General features: G+C 42.1%; 3 protein-coding genes across 4 annotated transcripts; 1 reads left to right on the forward strand and 2 right to left on the reverse strand.

Annotated features, from left to right (window-relative positions):
- Positions 1 to 399: 399 nt before the first annotated feature.
- LOC118426844 (collectin-10-like) lies at positions 400 to 3,215 on the reverse strand. Of its 2 annotated transcripts, XM_035836390.1 has the most exons (4): positions 3,135 to 3,215; positions 1,396 to 1,788; positions 940 to 972; positions 400 to 769 (listed from the first exon to the last, which is right to left on the reverse strand). In XM_035836390.1, the coding sequence occupies exons 1-4, from the start codon at positions 3,208 to 3,210 to the stop codon at positions 732 to 734; spliced, it is 540 nt and encodes a 179-aa protein (XP_035692283.1). In that variant the 5' UTR covers positions 3,211 to 3,215; the 3' UTR covers positions 400 to 731. The 2 variants fall into 2 exon arrangements, with proteins under 2 accessions (XP_035692283.1, XP_035692282.1); XM_035836389.1 differs by having other exon boundaries at positions 400 to 972.
- Positions 3,216 to 4,073: 858 nt separating this feature from the next.
- On the forward strand, positions 4,074 to 6,540 carry LOC118427117 (E3 ubiquitin-protein ligase TRIM56-like). Its single transcript, XM_035836752.1, has 3 exons — positions 4,074 to 5,193; positions 5,664 to 5,834; positions 6,341 to 6,540. The coding sequence occupies exons 1-3, from the start codon at positions 4,074 to 4,076 to the stop codon at positions 6,538 to 6,540; spliced, it is 1,491 nt and encodes a 496-aa protein (XP_035692645.1).
- A 5,243-nt stretch (positions 6,541 to 11,783) lies between these two features.
- On the reverse strand, positions 11,784 to 17,925 carry LOC118427118 (galactose-specific lectin nattectin-like). Its single transcript, XM_035836753.1, has 3 exons — positions 17,786 to 17,925; positions 14,962 to 15,413; positions 11,784 to 11,797 (listed from the first exon to the last, which is right to left on the reverse strand). Exons 1-3 carry the CDS (start codon positions 17,923 to 17,925, stop codon positions 11,784 to 11,786), a joined length of 606 nt encoding a protein of 201 aa, XP_035692646.1.
- Positions 17,926 to 21,871: the final 3,946 nt, after the last annotated feature.

Below are 21,871 nucleotides of genomic sequence, written 5' to 3' on the forward strand. Positions count from 1 at the left end.
TTACTACTGGATCAACGACGTTTACACAACTGTCACGCAATATGTTGGAGCAAAAGCTGTCCTAAATGTAAAGCTATAGGTATTGACGTAATGGCATATTAGGAGAAGATCTTACAAATAACTAGGCGCACATCTCTAATGTCTGGTGGAATGAATAGGTATATTATATGGTTAACACCAAATGAAACTGCTGTTGTAATCTGGTCTACATTTGAAGGCTTATGGAAACAAACTACAACGGATTACCAGCGTATTGATGCATTCATGACAAAGTTGCTGCAAATGTCCATACATGCAGGCACTCTTGCATAAGCCACACAACAAAGCAGGTTTTTCGTTGCTAAGGGCCCATATCCAGAAAGATTAGACCACCTGGCAAGGAGTGGGGGTTCAAACAACAACAAAATACTGACCAATGAGATCGTTGAAAGATCCCTGGAAGACCATGAACATCACTTGGAACAGACCTATTAGCAATTTTCATCGTCCATATCCGATAGAACAAAACAACAAAAACACCTTGTAGAAACTTGAAGGATTGATTCAGGCACCATCTGAGTGATAAAGCAATATGTCCCACACCCTGAACGGTTGAAGAAAACATTGTTGAAATTATGGCATTAGTATGAAACTTGCCTTTATGACAACAATAGAAACAGTTCTGAGCATAAGGAGTATAGTTGATCCCAACAATAGTTAGGTACACAAACCAACCGTCACTGTAAATCGTCTCAGCGCAAGCAGGAAGGAACCTCGCTAACATCCTCGACTACGGGGAAAGAGACAGAAACAATTTTAGGGAGAGACATGCCTTTTCTTGGTAACTGTTGATAGTTTTTTTTGTGTGAATTAGAGAGACAGACAGACAGATAGATGTTCCCTCGCATCAGGACTGGCATCTAAATTCAGTATGTGTTTGAAATAACGCTACGCACAAACCTGGTGTGTCAACTTGTGTGGCCACGTCCACCGCTAAAAAAAAGAAAGGAACAAGATATTAAGTTGACATTCTATGCAGTAAACAGATTTAAGTCCTTAAGGTAAATATTTGAGAAAACATTGAAGCGTACTCATTGCAATATTTGACGTGTGGTATTGACAAACCCTGATAATTAATTCTACTTTCAGAACAAGGTTATAAAATATGCCCATCATTAACAACATAGGAGATGTTCACGTATGCATATAGTGTCTTCTACAAACCACGGCCGTCACGCAACATTTTCAAGAAAAAACTGACCCAGAGATGGTTGATTAATTTTATAGATTAATTATATAGTTTGAGACATGATGGACCATACTACCATATAATATTGCGGCAAAATGTTCGCTCTCGCTGTGTATATCAGTATATGGAGATAAACTTACATTAACCAAAGAACAAAGCATTTGTACCAGAAATTTGACAGACGAAGCCCCAGAGACTTGAACAAGGCACGTCACACCACGATCCAAGACAAAAGGCTCCACAACTGGTGTCCCCACCAAGATGGTTGTTTGGTTCTCCCAACATCCAGTCCACGAAGCCAACAAGATCACTGCCGTCATTCCATTTAAACGCGTTTTTCTCCTTGACAAATGTCAAACCAAAGTAGTAAGTCATAACCTCAGTGGACGCTTGGCTTGTTAAGCTGTCGAGTAGGTCGTTGGTTGCTTTGTCTTTAGGCATCGCTAGGTGGCCTCCTTCATTGGTGCAGTGTGTCTGCGCGTCCGTGTACGTTTTCTTCTCGGTGAATACTTTGTAGCAGACTTCGGCAAATGGTGTATAGCCAACCGGACAGGTCGAACCTGCAAAAACATCCTCAAGATTAGTTTATCATAAATTCTGTTGGATGATATCTAAGAAAAAAAAAACTTGTTTCGCATAGATTGAAAAAAATGCAGGTTGACATAGTATAAGTGCAAGAAATGTGATGTTTATCAATGGGTGAAAAGCTAGGCGACAGTTGTTATATCCTCAAGAAGTGGTTACATCAATCAAAAGTATAAATTTGAAGTCTGGTGTTGAGAAGTTAATTTGAGTGATGAAAATCATACAGAAAAACACTTACTCCATAAAAAGAATTCTACATCATTGAGTCGTTGTCAAAAGCTGTCCTCCAGCGTTTCATCCTTATCAATCTTCACTGACAGACAGAAGTCTTATATTTGGGTTATGTTTTATGGATATTGTATCATAGGTCGGCAAACAGTCACGACCAAGCGAGTTGTTGTTGCCACCAAGTGTACTTAATATGTACTGTTTATATAGAGTGGGCCGATACAGTATCGCTATAAGTTGTTGACCGTGTCTGCTAAAAGTTAACATGTGCTCCTCCAATATCGCTGCTTAGAATGGAACAAACATTTTGTTGTTTTACGGTACGCAACCGTATCACATGACCGACGTAAAAAAAGACATTTTAAGGTAACGTTCTAAGGGTTACATTAAGAATGTGAGAAGTTGAACGAACTGGAACGAAATATGAGGTAATCTCTGAAATAAGATCGATGGGGATATAAGACAACGGTACGTACTGCAGGTTGCAAAAGAATATGAACTGTGTTTTATTTTTCAAATTCTACCCATGCCAGGATTAGGCAAGACTAAATTTTACAGCGTTTTCTTGTTTCCGTGGCAAATTGATTCTCTCGAGATCCGCAAAATGCAAAGAATACAGGGAGATAAGAAATAAAACCTGCCTCACATGCAGTAGTGGGTAGGTAGATGTCGATATACATTTTGAGAAAATGTAACGTTATACATGATATACATTTTCACTCAGAATGAGGCATGTTTACAGCGCTGTTGCTGTGTTTGGGTGACTTATTTTCCCCCAAAATGTAATCCCCGGGAGCGCCGCTTGCAAAAGACCCGCCATTATTTGCGTCTTTGTAAATCCGATCGGCTAAGATATGCTAACGACCTACTGCGCCATGAGCATGACAGTTTGTAGAGCCGGTCCGTAATAAAACGGAAACACTGACCATGAATTTTCTATCAACCTCGTTGGTCGAATCATACATCTGATGAAGGTTGAAGAGAGCTGAGTGTTTCCTATGTTTAGAACAAAACTCAAACTTTGCACCTATAGATTGATATACTAATTACATTTTTAGAATTTATCCAGAATGAGGCAAGCTGAAATTCTTACATTGTTGTTGTGTTTGCTTGGCTTCTGGTTCTCGTAAGATGAAATAGCCCCGCATGCAAATGATCCGCAAATACATGTCTAGTCCTTCAAGTCACATCTTATCTTCGTTTCGTCGAGAACGAGCAAGTAGACATGTCTCCAGAGCAGATCTAGAGGGCTGCTTCTCCCAGTGTTGTGGGGCCCGGTTCATAGCTGTCATGCTCACGCCACATTAGTTCATTAGCATATCTTATGATTGGATTTAGAAAGACGCAAACAACCGCGGGTAATAAATTTAAATTTGCAAGCGGCGCTGCCGGGATCCCATCTTGAAAAAGTAGTCAGAAGCCACCCAAACACAACAACAACGCTGTAAGCTTCCCTTATTGAGGGTATATTTTGAAAATGTATCATTTATCTATCTATCACCAGTATTAGCCCTTTCTTATATCAGTTCCGTCTCCTTGCATTTAGCGGATCTCGAGAAAGAAATTTAGCTGAGCAAACGCAACAACATATAAAAATCTAATCCTACCACATTCTTTGTACGATCGTAATAAGAAAAAAAAAACGGTACATTTTCATTTGCCGCCCATAGCTCTATTAATTTCCATCCACAGTAACTTTTCATTGTAGTTCCATCGATCTTTTTTTTCAGTTTGCTTCATATCGTTCCATATCGCACTTTCTGTACATTTCATTTCATTTCGCCCCGGCTCCATTTTGTTCTATTTCGCACTTTCTGCACACCTCGACTTCCTAGTAAACAGGATGGTTCCTTTCGACGTCTGGTCACACCGTTTTCCTCCTGGTTTAGTTCTGGTGAAGTTATGCTTTAAGATAGGATTTTTTCCCGATCACCACTTCTGTACCGTCTAGCTAGAGAACCGTTTATATAGACTGAAGAGATAATTTCCCAGCCTTGGTTTCTATGTTTAACCCTCCTGAACATTATTCAACATGGCGGAATCGAAACTTTTGAATCGGCTCACAGAAGACTTCCTCGAGTGTCAGATCTGCCTGCAGCCCTACCGCCGGCCCAAGGTACTGTCTTGTCTTCATTCTTTCTGCCTGCAGTGTCTTGAAGAGCTTTTGAAGAAACAAAAGGTGAAAACAGAGCTTGACTGCCCTACCTGTCGCAGCAAGACTTTACTTCCGGGTGGCGGGGTCGCGGAGCTGAAAGATAATTTCTTCGTGGAGAGCCTGAAGGACACGGTGGACGTCCACAAGAAGCTGACTAATGAAGGAGAGAGTCTGGTCTGTGGGAGCTGTGAGACCAAGTCAGGAGCGGAGTCCTTCTGTACGGAATGTGGCGACTTTCTGTGTGACGAATGTGTAGCAATTCACAGTCGTATAAAGGTCACCAGAGGTCACCAGGTGATCTGCGTAGAGCAGCTCAAGGCCGAGTCCGACACCGTTAAGATCAAGCCTCGACCACTGCCATCGTGTAGGATCCACTCACAGGAGACTCTGAAGTTGTTCTGTGTCGACTGTAACGAGGCTATCTGTCAACTGTGCACCGTGCTGTCCCACAAGGACCACCTGTACGAGTATTTCGCCGACACAGCCTTGAAGGCAAAAGAAGACATACGCGCTCTTCTTGCGAAAACAGAGACGAAAATGGTGGATCTTACGAATGCTGGTCAAAAGACACACGCACAGAAGACAGAGTTGGAGAAAAATGTCACTGAAAGCATCGAAAAGATCAAGAGGAAAGCAGAACGAACTAGGAGGGAGTTGGTTGCGTTGGTCAATCAACAAGAGGCCGAGTTACTGAGTTATGTGAACGCGTTGAGCCAGACCCGGAGTAAGGAGTTCTCCACCGCTATAGAAGAGATAGAAACGGCGACCGTGGCGTTAGAGAGCGCGGCAGAGTTCGGACGGAACATCGTTGAACGCGGGTCGGAGTTTGACATGATGACGGTCAGTGGAGAAGTGAGCGGTAGACTGAAGAACCTGTTACAGGTAGATCTTACTGACATTAAAGATGGATTACCTGCGAAAGCATACATCTTTTGTGAAGAGGACAAAACGGCAAACATGGTCAAGCCTCACTTGGGAAAAGTCAAGACAACGCGAGGTAAGATTTTTAAATTTACAGGTTTCAAATTAAAGGTTCTGAAACAAAATTGCTCAATCGACAGACTACTACAGTAAAAGAACACAGTGGACTACTACTATTATTCTCTAAGCTGCTTTTTTTCACCCTTCACAAGTTTAAATAAAGAGAACGGAGGTAGCTTTACAAAACATGCGACCATTATTCCCCCTTACATCTGCTTGGAAAATTTACTACTATACAACTAAAATTCTCAACTTGCACTGTGTTATAATGGTGTTACCTAATTCACATTTAAGAAAAACTACACATAAGTAAGCATAACGTGTTACTGATATCATTTAGTCATACTTTGTTCTTGACAACCAAAATTCGTTTTGAAATACGATATTTACTCATAATCAGCATTACACGATCAAGTGACAAGACCAAGAGACAAAGTCCAGAAAACCATGGCAGTCAGCTTAAGTTTATCATCTCTTCACTATAAGATTCAGGTTACCCCACTGCCCGTCACACCATCGGTACCACCGGCCGTCTGGGCCCGACCAGCCTGGGGACCCACTACCGCGGACAGGACCACGAGGGGCTGGTGCAGCTGAAGGACGGGATTCAGTACTTCACTGTACCAGATACCGGGCAGTACAGGGTAGAGGCAGCAGGTGTGTTTTGAAATTATGTCAGAGAGTTCAAATGCGTACTTCAGTTATTTTTTTTTTTTTTTACATCGATGAAGGTTAGACATCCAGGTGTTAAGATATCTCACCTCATAAGATACGCCTAATAGAAATTACTCAAACAACTGGATATGATTTTTAAAACGGCCAGACTTCTCAGATAGCATCCACTTCTTTTTATCAGTGATCTTATTGACGAGCAGGGTTTTATACCCTAACTATGAATTAGCTAGGGTTTTATACCCTAGCTAACCCTGGCAAGGGAAAGACGAACCGGGAGGCAACTCTCTACCTTGATGGCTACCTTGCCCCCCCCCCCCCAACGACCTGGAGGTCAAGGGACTAGGTAGGTAGGTAGGTAGGTATGAATTGATGTGTAAAGGAGATTACCAGACAATTTTAGATAGTCCCATAGGAAGCAAAGGCAATCTCTAATTAATTAGTATGCTGAATATTCTTCTAATGGTCTAATACTGTTGTTTCTCCTACAGTTGAGGTACAGGCGGAGTTTGACTATGAGGCCATGCTGGATGACGAGCTGACGTTAAAGATTGGTGACATCATCACCAACGTGAAGCAACAAGATGGCGGCTGGTGGGAGGGCGAACTAAACGGGAAGAAGGGCTGGTTTCCTGCTAACTTTGTCACGGTTAGACAGAGGAGAAGGGGGCAGTACTGCAACACATGTTGATTAATATATGTAAGGTTATCGACGCAAAACTACCGAAGTCACGGGTTCCTCTCTCAGCACTCGGTGTCTAGTGCGGAAGGGGCCTTCCGCACTAGACGTCTAGTGCCGAAGATACGTCCGCACTAGGTGCCCAGTGGTGAGACGGCTTCAGCACTCGAAAAACCCGAATCACCACTAGAAACCGAGTGCTGAGACTACTTCCGCACTAGAAAACGAGTGACGACAAATATTCCGCACTAGAAAACGAGTGACGACAAACATTCCGCACAGGAAAACCAGTGACGACAAATACTCCGCACAGGAAACCGAGTGCTGACAGCTAGCCTCCGTTACGTTATGGTCTCATTGATGAGTTTCTTCTTCCAATAGACTTCTATGTTATAATACGTGTTTTACATGCGCGCGTTCGTAATAAACCAACCTTAAATAGATCGATTTTTTTAATTCTTTGTTGAGCACAGTTACTCGTCATCATGTAAAAAAATTCCCAACAGCTTCTATGCGTACAGTCTTTTATTAGGACAATTACAAAATGCAGTTAGCCAGGCATCGCAACAGGCACTTTTTAGCTGCCACCAGTCAACCACACCACTCAAAACCCAGGACTGTGTACCTCCGATCTAGCGCGCGGCTGCCAAACTTTACCTGCTTATTTCTTCAGTTAGAAACAAAATTTCACCAATCTAACTTTTCATATCAGTTCCGCTGGCTAAAAGGGAATTTCTCACCGCTAAAAACACGCGTCCATCCAGCCGTTTAGCTTTTGGCTCGGATCTCTTTTCGCGGAGTAATACATCAATGAGACCTTATTTACAGTTCCGGCCAAAGGGTAAAATTGAATATGGCATTGGTCGATACCATTGTGGTCGAAAGAAGGGGTACCTTATACATTTTATCTTCATACAACGTAATGAAGATGACGATATGTTGTAATTCCTAGTAATGTATTCTATAAGTATTTCTGTAGAACTATGTTCATCGCCTTGTCAATGAGAGGTAACGTTACAGTTCCGGGTCAACACATCAGTGGTTGCCATGATACGATCGCCGTCGAAAGAAGGGGACATGCCTTATCTTCGTATGTCAGTATATAACGTCCTTGGTCAGATACAACAATATTGAAGTCGACGATATTTGTTATTTCTTGAAACATTCTTTATTAAAGTATTACTGTAGAACGTAAGTGCCTTAAATGAAACCATTGTTGCACAAGTTGTCTTACTATTGCAACCAACCCAACAACATTTAATCTACAAGCGTCTAAAGAACATTCATTTTCAGAGCTTTCTAATCAACACTTATAACGATAACAATGGCGCAACTGTCAAAAGCAAACTCAGAACGCACATGCTATTAAAATCATACAAAGAAAAGTATTTCAAAACAAAAAATATAGTCGCTAAACCAATCGTATTTTCAATCTCGATCAACGTCTAAAGGACATTCATTTTCAGAGCTTTCTAATCAACACTTATACGATAACAATGGCGCAACTGTCAAAAGCAAACTCAGAACGCAAATGCTATTAAAATCATACAAAGAAAAGTATTTCAAAACAAAAAATACAGTCGCTAAACAAATCGTATTTTCAATTTCGATCAACGTCTGAAGGACATGCATGGCGGCAGCACTGATGAACAACAACGTCGGCAAGACAGGTCTAAGCGGACTCTTTCCCCCCCAGGCGGAAAGAGGACTCGTTACATGACCACGTTAGTGTCATGATGCAGCGAGTGAAGAACGACTTCTTCAAAGACATGGACGACGAGCAACTTAGACGCCTGCCGGACCACGTCCGACCACGTGTGCCGGTAACAGAGCAGGTCTATGAGGCATTCGTCACAAAGAGTGTCCGATGCCGCCTCCGTAAGCTCGTCCATGCCTACGAAGCAGAGGAGGCATGGGGAACTGACTTCCGAGAGAAGTTAGACAAACCAAAAGCAGAGGGCGGCTTTGGCACCATGGAGGCAACCCTCAAGGAGGCGGAGCGGCTGTGGCGGGAGTACAGCCCGGCTTATCGGCCCTACCGGAATAAAAGTGGGAATAAAAATAGTTTTTTTTGGAAAACTGAACAAAAATACTTGCCTTCATTTTGAAATCTAAATGGCCAGGAAGTTAAAAAAAATGACGGCGGATTTCGTGTAAGACATCATGAAATCGTCGGCGAGCGCAGCCAGGGATGCGGGTTCCTGTCGGGGTCCAAGTCCGAACGCGCCATTCATGTGTAAGCCGCGTTATTACGAAATACGCTTCGATAACGTCACGAAATCGTCGGCAAGCGCAGGTTCGGTATACAGATTGGTGTGATCTTTATCAATGCTATGACTCGATCGTATAGACAAGTGAACAGATGTAACTTACTACAGACAACACAAGATAAGATACCTGTACAGGAGTTACGGGCGGATGACGCTAACTAAACCGGTTATGGCACTACGGAGGTGGAAGATGCGCTTGTCCAATGCCAAATCCTAACCACTAGAACCAAATGTTACACCTGTAGTATTGTAGTATTATAGAAGGTCTTGCCGTTGTAAGGCTAGCGGGGCACGCCACTGCTTAAGTACGGAACGACCTGGCCTTCATGTCGTAAAAGATATTGTGGTTGGCCGTTCCGACTGGTGTATGACACTATACGGGCGGTCTAAAATGCCCTGTAGTATTGTGGTATTATAATAGGTCTTGCCGTTGTAAGGCTAGCGGGGCGGGGCACGCCACTGCTCACGTACCGGTCGACCTGGCCTTTCTGCCGTAAAAGCCCAACAGGACCCAGCATCCCTAGCTGCGCTTGCCGACGATTTCGCGACGTTATCGACGCGTATACGTATATTTCGTGATAATGCGTCTTATACATGAGCGGCGCGGTCGGGCATGGACTCAACAGACCCGGCAGGCCCCCGCATCGCCTGGCTGCGCTCGCCGGCGATTTCGTGATGTCTTACACGAAACATCTGCCAGAATGACTAAACACACAGTATGATATACCGAACAATAGCCTTCTTCACTTTCTTCATTGACCTTGTAGTCGACTTTAGCATTCTATGGCATTAGTATACAGTTTTATGTATGTTTTGCAATCGTAATCAATGGAATATATTTGGTCATTTTGCAGCTGCTTTATACGATTTACACTAACTTTTTTTGTTTGGAAAGCGAAAAATGATGCGCACGTGGATGTCATTTATATCATATAAGTAGAAAACTAGGAAATTGAAAAAAAAAGATTGTCATTTCATTGATGAAAAAAAATCTTCATTGTAAGGTACTGACACACTTTGATTATTATTACAGTAAAATTATTGTTCCTAATTTAGATAATATGTTATAGGTTATAAAGAAGACCTCTCTCCCTGCCAAACCGTCAGACAAGACGGACAGTCAGGACAGGGATGAAGGGGGCAACGTTGCCAAGCCGGCGTTCCGACTGAGTATGAGGGGGGTCCCCCTGGCAGGCATGGCCCCTCCTAGAGAGGGGAGTGTGACCAGAAGACGTAAGTATAATGATGAATGTACATTTTTCTCACGAATGATTGATTTTCTCACAGTAGCCAGGGTCTTTAGATTAGAAACGTGCTTTATTCCTTTCACTTTGTTTTCGTCACCTTCTATTTATTGTGGGGGTGTGTAAAATGTTCATTATCATCAGCTCGCGGACCAGTCCCCTGGACCAAGTCAACCCTCTCCTTCCAGACGTCCCTGTATACCATAGGATTCTTTGAATCCTCGACCCGTAACCCCACATCCCGAGCAAGTTAGCCTATGTAAGCCGTTTGGGTCACCCATCATGGGGCCACATTGGCCTCTGGTTCGATCTATCATGGCCGCCGCGTGAAAAAGGTGTATTGTGATCTACTGAACGATCTATCCTGGCTGTCCATCATAATAGGCAGCTCTACCAATGATAGCATGGCAATTAGCTCGAGACAGTGGTTGTATTTCCGTATGTATTTTGGACTCATATACAGACCAACAAACAAATGCAAAAATATGCAGGTAAAAACGTCAGTTACTTGATTTAAAATGTGCTTTGTCATGTCTGATGTGGTCTATGTTCTCTCTACTTAACAGCGCCCAAGCCAGTAGAAAAGGCGAAAGTTCTATTTGACTACACGGCAGAGAACGAGGATGAACTGACGTTAAAGGTTGGCGAAGTCATCATCATTAGGAGTAAGGAGAGCGTGGACAGCGGTTGGTGGGAGGGAGAGATCGGCGGCAGGGTCGGAGTCTTCCCCGACAACTTTGTGGAACTGCTGCCACCATAGGAGAATTCACTCCTGCAGTGATTCAATTAACCCTATCCAGACTGGGCTTTTGGGGCATTCCCTGGCCTGGGGGGGGGGGGGGGGGCTCATTCGACCCCCCCTTCGTATTTTCAAAACGGCTCACTGTACGATCCCCAAATTTGCAGGGGGGGTTGGGCCCCTCCAGTTTTATAATTCCCGAAATTTTATATCATGATGACGTAATATGACTTAATTATGACGTCATTAATTGATATTTTTGGCTAAAACGGGGAATTTCCATAATACCTAAATATCTCACTCAAAAAGTTATCAATAAAGGTTTCTTATTAATATCTAAGTGTTCTAAGACTTCTGTTGTCAAAAGCCGACGCAACGACGTCAAAATGACGTCATAGAATGACGTCATCTGTAGTTTAGCTATCCGCCATCTTGGATTATCAACCTTAAATTTTTAAAGATACATCTTTTTCAACATATAACGCTAAAACCATGGAAATGGATTAAAAACGTTCACATGGATGTTTTCTGTAAGAAAATATCACGTAGTGATGAAATCTGAGTGAAAATAAGCTTGTTATACTTTAAATCATGATATTGTCGGCCATCTTTATTTTGACCAATTACGTCATCTCATTAGCATAACTTATGAATATTCAATTATAAATGTTTAACTAAGCTGTGTTGGATATTAAAGATATATGAAAAGAAGTTAACTTTAGCAAGAAAATCTTAAAATCCCATTGTTTAAACAAAAATTAGTGATTTTTGTAAAATTTGCTTTTCAGAAACCCGTTGCCATGGCAACACGAAAAATCATAAACTTACCCAATTTCATTTAAATTGTTGGCAACAATATTTTAAGAAAACTCACCAAGTTTGGTTGTTCTAACACAAGCCGTTTGGGAGCTATAGGAGGTCAAAGTTGGCGCAGGCACTTTTAGCCCCCCCCCCAGTCTGGATAGGGTTAAAAGGGAAATGATACTGTTTTGATCATAATGTTTATGGACGGTGACCTAGAAGGATAAGAACATGCATTGATTGAATTGAAATTGTCTCTAATAGCAAAAATTGTTGAGATTTGCTGACATACTATTTGAAAGCTATAGTTCTGGACTATGTTGCAAAAGGGAAAGGCTACTGTTGACCATAATTTTTATGGACGATGGCCTACAAGGATACAATAATAAACATGCATTGACTGAATTGCACGCCATGTCTCTGATAACAAAAAAGGTTGAGATTTCTTGACATACCCTTTGAAAGCTATAGTTCTGTGTTATGTTGCACCAGGATGTCTAACCTTCATCAACGAATCAATGTCCGTCCCTCTCCGTTTTAAAAAATCTGAAAAATAATCACATAGAGAAGCCAACTATTTATTACTGATTTTTTTTTAAATTATGTTTTTTTTAGTTATTACTTGGATATGGAATTTAAGTATTATACTTTGTACTTATAGTGCTACTTTCGTCTGATTTGTTTGCATCCCTTACTTTGATTTTCTGTATTTCCTTTGGTATTTACTAACAGTTAATTCTATAATTTCGACTTATTTCTTTATGATCTGTTGCTTATGTTTAGGTTTTGATGACATGCAGCGTTATGCTTTTCTTCGTGTAGTCTCAATTAATTTCATTTGTTGTTATTATTATTTAGCTTTTGTTATGTATATTACGTTTAATTGTTATTTAGATTATGTACATTACGACATTACGTTTCATCAATACCTAGTCTCGGGGGGGGGGCATGAAAAGCTGCACAGGCATCTGTCCCCCCCTGCATGTTTTCTTTTCATTCCATTTATCATTTGTTTTTAATTGTTGTTTATGTGATCAATAAATCAGTCAATTAGATAAATAACTAGAGTTTCACGACCATACTTTTGCAAAATGTTGTTAAACTTCATGGCTGATGTATCATACGTTTTTTTCTTGCAAATTAGGTCCTTATTGCCTTTGACAAGAAGGCAAAAATAGCTTGCGTCATGGGGTGGTGGGTCTGTATGTAGGTCAACAACATATCAGCGTATAACTCGAGACGTTGTGAATGGATCTTGGTGATATTTGGTAGGTGTATAGCGGTTGTAAAAAGGACGGTCAATTTCGAAGATGGTTTACCTGTCGTTTTCCTACGGTACTGCAGCGGGATTTGTATTTTTGTGCGCTTGTCTGTGGACAACATAACTCGAGAAGCTGGATTTTTATGATATTTGGTTGGTTTACTAACGGTTGTGGAAAGGAAGGCCAAGTTCGAAAATGGTTTACCTGGTATTTTCCGTCGGTACTGCAGCAGGCTATGTATGTTTGTGTGTTTGTTTCTTTGTTTGTGTACAATATATCTCCAGCATCCTCCTAACGCCCGGTCCCCAACGGCATTACCTTATGGGGCCCTGCTATCCCATGCCCTATCAGTGGCTATTATGATTGTCGCCACAAACAAGCTGTCGACCAATCAGAGAATAGGCCTTTCTTGGGCTTGTTGTTGTCGCAAGCTGTCTCGCAAAGGCCGCTGGGAAGCTATCAGCTAATCATGTTACGTATTACCATGGCTTTATTTGCTCACCATGCCGACGCCCGACCCCCAACGGCTGACTGCCCATATAAGGGCAAGCTCATTAATATTCATAAGCAAGGCACCCCTAATAACCGAATACTGTGGCTGAGTTGTCAGGGGTGATATCATAGGCTTTGCCGTGATTGTCAACCCTGAGTGTGAGGGTGATCTCCAGGCGACGTAGATGATTGTGGATATATTTGGTGGATGGGTAAGGGTTGCAAAAAGGAAGGTCAAGTTCAGTAATGGGCCTCCAAGCGGTAGGCTGTGGTACTGTGGCGGAGCTTTAAAGTTGGAGGTCAAATTTTCAGGTTCATGATTTTCTAGTGGTTGGATAGGTCTCGGGTAGGGAATAGGTGGTTTAGGTTTGGGCCCCCTAGCAGGTTGTTATGAAAATCAGGTGTTAATTTGCATAATCCTTGAAGAAAGTTTACAAATCCCCGCAGTACAGGATAAGACCTGGTTTCGAGGACACTAGCTGTAAATCATATAAACAGACGACTGTACAGATTTAGGTCACGTAAACAGATCATGTAAACAAGTCAATGTTGTACATAAACGACAGCTCTAATTATATGAATAAGTGTGAGGTTATTTACAGATGACTGTCTGTTATATATAGAGTTATCTACAAAGAATGATTCACAACCTCCTCAGAAAGATCTGAACACCTTGAAAGAATGGCAAAAGAAATGGCGTATGTAGTTCAATCCCGAAAAGTGATACATGCGCATAACGAACAAACGAACCCCATCACCAGTTCTATTGTCAGACAATATTTAGCAACCACAAAAAAAAAAAACACCCATAGTATCTGGGTGTTACATTAACAATTGGGATGAAGTGGTGTGCCCACGTAAGCAAAATAACAAATGATCAAACGCAACTTGTGGGCATGCCCAGCCAGGGTAAAACCACTTGCATACACGTCACTGGTAAGACCAAACCTTGAATATGCCGCAGCAGTATGGGGTCCGTATACAAAGAAAGACAAAGATAAACTGGAAAGGGTACATAACCAATGCAAGCTGCCGGATTCTGTACAAACAAATACAACAGGGATGCTAGTGTTACCAAAATTAAAACTGCAGTGGATGTCACTTGAAGACAAAAGGAAAATGTCCGTACTCTGCATGATGTACAAAATGACCAATAAACTGGTGGACGTACCGACTGATAAGTATCTAATACCAGCTAAAAGAACAAGAAACAGCCATGCCTTAGTACCATAGTTACCAACCTATGCTAGGATTTATGTGTTAAAAAATTCGTGCTTTCCCAGAACTATCGTAGAGTGGAATTTGTTATCACCAAGCTCAGTAGGGGCATCTTCTCTGGGTAGTTTTAAAGAACGTTTGCAGATAGATGTGCAAATGTGTGATGGGTCGTTCGGTGTAATATAACCAGCTGCTGCCGCGCCGCGTACCTGCGAAGCTGGTGTGTTACGCATCTATATAGCTGGTTATTATAGATACAGATACAGTGGTGATGAGGGTAAAATGATTGTTGTGCAAGTTCAGAACTCACAGAGAGATTGAAGAAGTCAACTTAGCCTTTGTTTGTAGTTCAACGATGAATATTATGCAAGTTAAGAAACAGCAGTGAAAAGCCAGAATCACCATACCTTTTTCACAACTGACACCATACAGGTTAGCACAGGAGTGGTCCCCCCACTGATTGGACCTGCTTGAAGAAGAGACCCGAACAATGCGGACACACTGGTTCGGATCGGACCCACCATCCGGCTGGCCTTGTCCCCAGTCGTCGAAACTGCCCAATACCTCTCCATCCTCCCACACGAAGCTTCCCTCGTCTACTCCATACTTCAGTCCGATCCAGGCGCCCCGTGCTTGGTTGACACTGTTACGCAGTTGTTTAACGAAGTCGTTGGTCGATTGGTCTTTTGGGAGGGCTAGATGGGAGTTGTGGCTTAAGCACAGAGCTCTTGCATCTGCGTATGATACTTCAACGTCGAAAACACGGAAGCATCTGGAGCCGTGACCGTGCCAGTTTGGTTCGCAGGTGCCTTGACTCACTGTTGGGGAGAAGAGGGGGTCACGGATGAGTTGATTCTGGCTTCAACGAAAGCAACAACGAACTGAACAGCAACAATGAAAAATAGCAGTTCCCAACTCATAAAATACTGAACATTACACATTACTTCAATGAGCTTGTCATAAAACATTGATTTGATTTGATTTATTAAGATTGCAAATAGTACAATACAAGTGGGTCACAGGCAGCGGTATGCTAGTGTTGTGGCTCACACATGAATACATATATATTAATTGATACATTCGGCGAAACGTTAACTATAACATTACAATACATCATTAAATACAATTTAAATTACAAATATATCTATAAATCTAAGGTATCAATCAGTCAGTCCAGTTTGCCCGTCTCCGTTTAAACACGATGGGACTGCCAGCTTGCTTTATTACCTGGGGCAGTTCGTTCCAGAGGCGGGAAGCGTGTGGAAGGAAGCTTGACTGGTAAGTCTGGGTCCTGCAGCGTGGTATGTGGAGTTGGGTAGAGTTGCGAAGCCGTAGGCGTGTGGTTCTGTGCTCTCCTCGTGTGACGTGGGTATCAGCGGTTGCAGGTGAGGGGGGACTAAGCCATTCATTTGTTTATACATGAGAACCATGGACTGGAAATGTCTTCTTGTTGCTAGGCTGTCCCATCGGAGTTCTTGCATGACGATGCTTGATGGTGTTCGTTTTGCGGCTCCGTTGACAAACATTCAGAATGCCTCTTGTTAACACAACTTTTATTAAGATCATAACCACTGTCCAGAGTCATTTTGAACAGACAATCAACTAATAAAGCCATGTAAAGGACAAGTACATGTATACTCTTCCATTGACAACTGGGCCTTCTGGTCATCATACCGCGAAATACTAGTACTATGGAGAGACGGGAAATACAATGTGTCATACTGTGTCTCTGACTTCTCTTCCATTGCCTCTTCAGACAACGTTGACCAAAAAGTCTATTAAAAAGAGAAAGATCACTGTTGCCTTCATTGACATTGCAGTGAAGAATATCAGATCAAATCATGTAGATCGAAGTACTCCTAACATGATCACTGAGGAGCGTTGGCAATCGCTATACAGTACAACTAATTCTCCCCAAACGGATGATGCAAGTCCTTGCTAGTATTTAGAGAGGATTTACTCGTCTGAAGTCACTTTTGTACCATACTGTGCATTTCATGAATGATACATATCTAGAGTATTTATACGCAATAAGCATTTCAGTGACACATGAGCAGGTTCCTATCGTACCTAGATAACAAAAGAGCTGACTCCCTTTGCTTTATTTATCTATTTATTCATTTTAAGAATCGACTAAGTAGTCCTTTCAGTGCAGGCACAAACTGATTTCCAAAGACACATTCCATACATATAAAGACGTCAACTAACGGCGTTGTGGTTTGCGTGCAACTGGCGTTTTTCGAAACATCTTTCAAATTGCATGAAAGCCATGATATTGAAGGTCTTTGAAAAAATAAATCCTTGTTTTAATGGTGACGATATTTTTCGTTATACTCATAGATTGTAAGCATAGAAATCATGCACGCAAATTTCCAAAGTAAACTGTAGGGTGAATACATGGACAAAAGTGACAATGTCAACATTATCAGTCCTTGTGTAGGAGACGTAACAACAGGAAGGAATCTCTGATGTTTAGAGAACTTTATGACTGACGTTTTCAAAGTCTCCCGCCGGCCCGTCCCGTTGTATGGCCCAGGAAGAGACTAAGTACCGTATTGTTGAAACTCCGAAAACATCATCTCTCTGTCAGAAGCTGCAAAGCCCACCTATTCTGTTAAAACGATTCACCGATTGGTTGAATCGAACTGGGTAAGCTTACGTAAACTGACAGTATGGCTTTTCAACTAAAGAGGTTTGTTGTTACTAACAATACCTCACGTTAGAGGACCTAAAAATAGTAAGTCATCACTATTCATCAAATATTATAATATATAGGATCAAATACGTTTAGACGACTGTCACGCAAACTGTTGAAGCAGAATGCAAGTCCTAGACATCGATATGAAAAGCATTTCAGCAGGTGTTACAACACAATGCAGGCGCGCATCTCTAATGTCTGGCTGAATGAATGAGCATATTATGTGGTTATCAATTACAAAGCTGCTGTTGTAGAATATGTCTACATTTGAATACGTACGGGTTAGTTGGAGACACGCTTTTAAAAAAAGCTCCTTGATATGACTAAAGAATATTTCTATCGTTAAAACTACAATCTAATAAAAAGTGGGATTCATCTTCAACCTTGTTCAGGTTACAGAACTGACAGATTCTTTGCCCCAGGTCATAAACGCTGTCCAGTGTAATTCAAAATAAATCAATGTAACGGATAAATAGACTCTTTTATGGACAACTGGGCATCCATCCAGCGGGTGCGGGGGGCCTCGTGCCCACCGCCATCCTGCCAGCTTAGGGTTGAAGTCGAGTAGGGCTCTGTTGGGGTGATCTGGAGGGAGTCGGAGGACGTGTCCGTACCAGCGGAACCGTCTCATGGCTGCAAGGCTAGAGGCAGGGGGTTGTCCGGTCTGCTCCATGAGTTCACTGTTGCGCACGTGCTCGTGCCAGCGAGTGCCTTTGAGCCTGAGATGCTGTGTTGCCTGGGGGTAAATTCAAGGAGCTCCTGCCCATCCTTACCTCCAGGCAACTACCCTTCAAAACCCGTGGCAATGTGTTTGACTCCTGCGGCTCCTGCGTACGTGCAGCTATGCTTTACGTGAGTGAAACCTTGGCCCCTACTGCCTCGGATCTACAGCGGTTGCGCCGCAATGACCGAGCCATGATCAGATGGATTTGCGGTCTCAAACCCCAGGATGAGACCCCGCCATCTAGCCTACTCAATAAATTTGGTATCCTGGACATCACTTCAGTGTTGTGGTATCACCGTCTCAGGTGGTTTGGACAAGTAGAAAGATCAGGTGACTGCATTAACACCATCACCAAACTGAACTTGTCAGGCAACAGGGGTCGTGGTGGACCGAGAAAAACTTGGATGGAGTGTGTTAGGAGGGGCATCAAGATGGGCGGTCTACCCACAGGGCAGAGCGGCTTAGAGGTGTGGTGTGAAGACTATCCGACTACTACCTATCCGTGTCAGGGATCCCAGCAGCAGTATAATAAAACAATGGATTGTGAGTGAGTGAGTGATGATTACTGAGGAGCGTTTACAATCTTCATACTGTACAGCTGTTCCCCAAGTGGATGATGCAAGTTTTTGCTAGTATTTAGGGATGATTTACTTGTCCGAAGCCACTTTTGTACCATTCTATGCATTTCATTTTAAAGAGTGCTTATCAGGGAATAAGCATTTTAGTGACACATCAATGGGTTCCTATCGTTCATAGATACCAAAAAAATGGCTCTCTTAGATACAATTATTCCATACTAAAGATGGAAAATAATAGCTTTGTGGGTTGCGTGCAACTGACGTTTTTCGAGATACCTTTCAAATTGCACGAAAGTCATGATATTGAAGGTCTTTGAAAAAATAAATCCTTGTTTTAATGGTGATGATATTTTTCGTTATACTAGATTGTAAGCATATAGAAACCATTCACGCAAATTTCCAAATGCCTTTGAAAGTAACATGATGGGTGAATACATGTTCAAAAGCTACAATGTCAACATTAGCAGTTATTGTGTAGGAGACGTAACAACAGGAACGGATACCTGATGTTAAAGAATTGTATGACTGACGTTTGCAAAGCTTCCCGCCCGTCCGTCGCGTTGGATGGCCCACAGTATTGTTGAACAGCAAAAACATGATCTTTCTGTCAGAAGTCGCAAAGCCCACCTATTCTGTCAAAACGACTTGCAGATCTGTTGGATCAAACTGGTCAAGCTTACATAAACTGACTGTGTGGCTTTGCAACTAAAGAGGTCTGTTGTTACTAACAATGCCTCACGTTAGAGGACCTAAAAATAGTAAGTCATTACTATTCACCTATACATCATTCATTCATCGCATGATGCAAAGATATATCTTTTGCTGTGACTCTTCTTTTTGATGTCATTACTCCAGGATCAAATACGTTTAGACGACTGTCACGCAAAATGTTGAAGCAGAATGCGAGATAAGCAAAAAAAGTCATAGACATCGACAAAAAGAGCATTTTGGCAGAAGATCTTAGAACACAATATAGGCGCGCATCTCTAATGTCTGGCGGAATGAATGGGTATCTTATGTGGTTATCAATTACAAAGCTGCTGTTGTAGCGTGTGTCTACATTTGAAGACGTAAGGGTTAGTTGGAGACACGCTAGAACATATTACCATTCATTGTATTGCTGTAGTCATGACAAAGTTGCTCTTACTTTCTATAAATGCAGGCACGCTTACACAAGTCAAACAACGTAATAGGTGGTGTCCGCTGCACTGGTATGACGCTGGGCAACAAATAATCGACGAAATAATTGACTAGATGAAAGATAACTGGAAAACCATGGACACCATGGCGCATAGATCTATATATCTAATGTCTGGCAGAATGAAAGGGTATCTTTTGTGGGATCACGTAAAAACAATATCTTGCTCAACATATGACGCAGTCTAGTGAAAACTAGTGGATGCTATTTCAAACACCTGGCCGTTTTCAAAACCATATCCAGTTGTTTGTCAATGAGTAACTACTTTTGGCGTACATGACACAGTTGCTCTTCCTTTCTATAAATGCAGGCGCGCTTATATTAGCCAAACAAGATAATGTGTGGTGTCCGCTGCACTGGCCCTACTACGACCATAGGGCTTGGATGCCGGGCAGCAAATGAGCGATGAAACAATTGATCAATTGATAGCTGGAAAAGCATGGAATCCATATCCATATCGGTGATGTAGGGGCCCATCTCTAATAGTGTCCGGGAAAATGACTGAATAACCTATATATGTGGGTAACACGTACAAAACGTCTGATGTCACGTTTGCATTGGAAGGCCTTAAGAACACGCCACAACATATTACCACTGTATGATTCCATTTATGGTTCCAACTATCTATAAATAGAAACACGCTTACATATGCCAAAGGCCAAACTGGTTTTCCTTATCTAATATCCAGACAAAGACCGCTGGGCAACAGACCAGTGGCAAACAGCATTAACCTTCGACCATTTTGATCGTTGAAAGGTCACTGGACGAACATGAACGTCGCTGCGCGTACATATACATATCGGTGAACATCTTTTACTGTGCAAAATGAACACTGCACCTGAATGCTCAAGCAATCAATGCATCAATATGTCGTGGACGACGGTGACTGGACACCGAGAGATAACATTAAACATGACATTAACGACGCTATATACATTTTTGCCCCAAATGTTCCGCACTTGCAGCATGTAAAATTTTCAAAAGCACAATATCTTTTACACTATGGGTGGTCACAAGTCGAGTAAATTAATTTTGTTTCTGATTGTTCTTTTAAACAACTCAAAAGCGAATGTTTCTAAGACGCTTTCACTGCACTTCCTACATTTACGAATGATTAAAGTACCCCAGCCCTTAAAATAGAAGAAGCCGCTGCTTCAAAAAGTCGAACCCAACAAGTCATTTTAAGATCTAGTTGCAAGTAGCAGAGAGAGTTAGAGTAGCCGCTAGATTTTCAATATCTATATAGTCATGATCTTTTTAAAGTAACTTGCAATTAGCTGTCATATAACTTGCAATCATCCTTCGGACAAAAAGTCGAAACATACAACGTGCTTTATATAGTCTATATGTAACTGCATGTAACTAGAAACATATTCAGCGCAACACATACCAGTTGCAGGTGCAGGTGTAGTTGTTGGCATCGCTATCATCACTGGCTGCGCCTCCACCACAGGACCTACCAGTACCACCAACATCAGGGCGACAAGTCCGAGCCGGCTGAGCGGTCGGCCTCGCTGCATCTTGGCTCGGTTCTTTCGGCGGGTACACCACCAAGGGGGAGGCCGCCAGTCTACCCCGGCCGGAGTGGCACTTTTAGCCGCCCGAAAGTCTCCTCTTGTTGCGATGATCGAAGAAAATTCGGACGATTTAACGGTCAGATGAGAATGTCGTTTTCCAACGACATCCGTTGGCTCAACTGACACTGAGGAGCAAACTCAGTCGTTCAAGTGCTTCAAGGCGGTACCATCTGAACTATTGAGGGGGAATAGCGTATTCTCAAACAATAAAAACTTTGACAATGTCCTCCGCAAACCCAATAGTTATTTCTCCGTTGTGGGGACAACGTACGAAGCTAACACATAATGACAGAACAATGTTTCCATCGATACAATTCGACAATTTCATTAAAATTTTTCATTCATGACTCCCCTATATGACATGATTAGTACGCAAAGTGAGGAATAGGACTTTTGTACATTGTAACAGAGATCTGCAAAACCAGACAGGCCAAAAATGGAAGGATTTGAACGCCGTCAAAGTTTAAATGCAAATCTATTAGCCCAAAGTACTTTTGTCACGCACATATAAAAAGAAGGTCCAGAAAACGAATTTTAAATCT

This window comes from Branchiostoma floridae, chromosome 12 (genome assembly GCF_000003815.2).
Source record: "Branchiostoma floridae strain S238N-H82 chromosome 12, Bfl_VNyyK, whole genome shotgun sequence".
NCBI lineage: Eukaryota > Metazoa > Chordata > Leptocardii > Amphioxiformes > Branchiostomatidae > Branchiostoma > Branchiostoma floridae.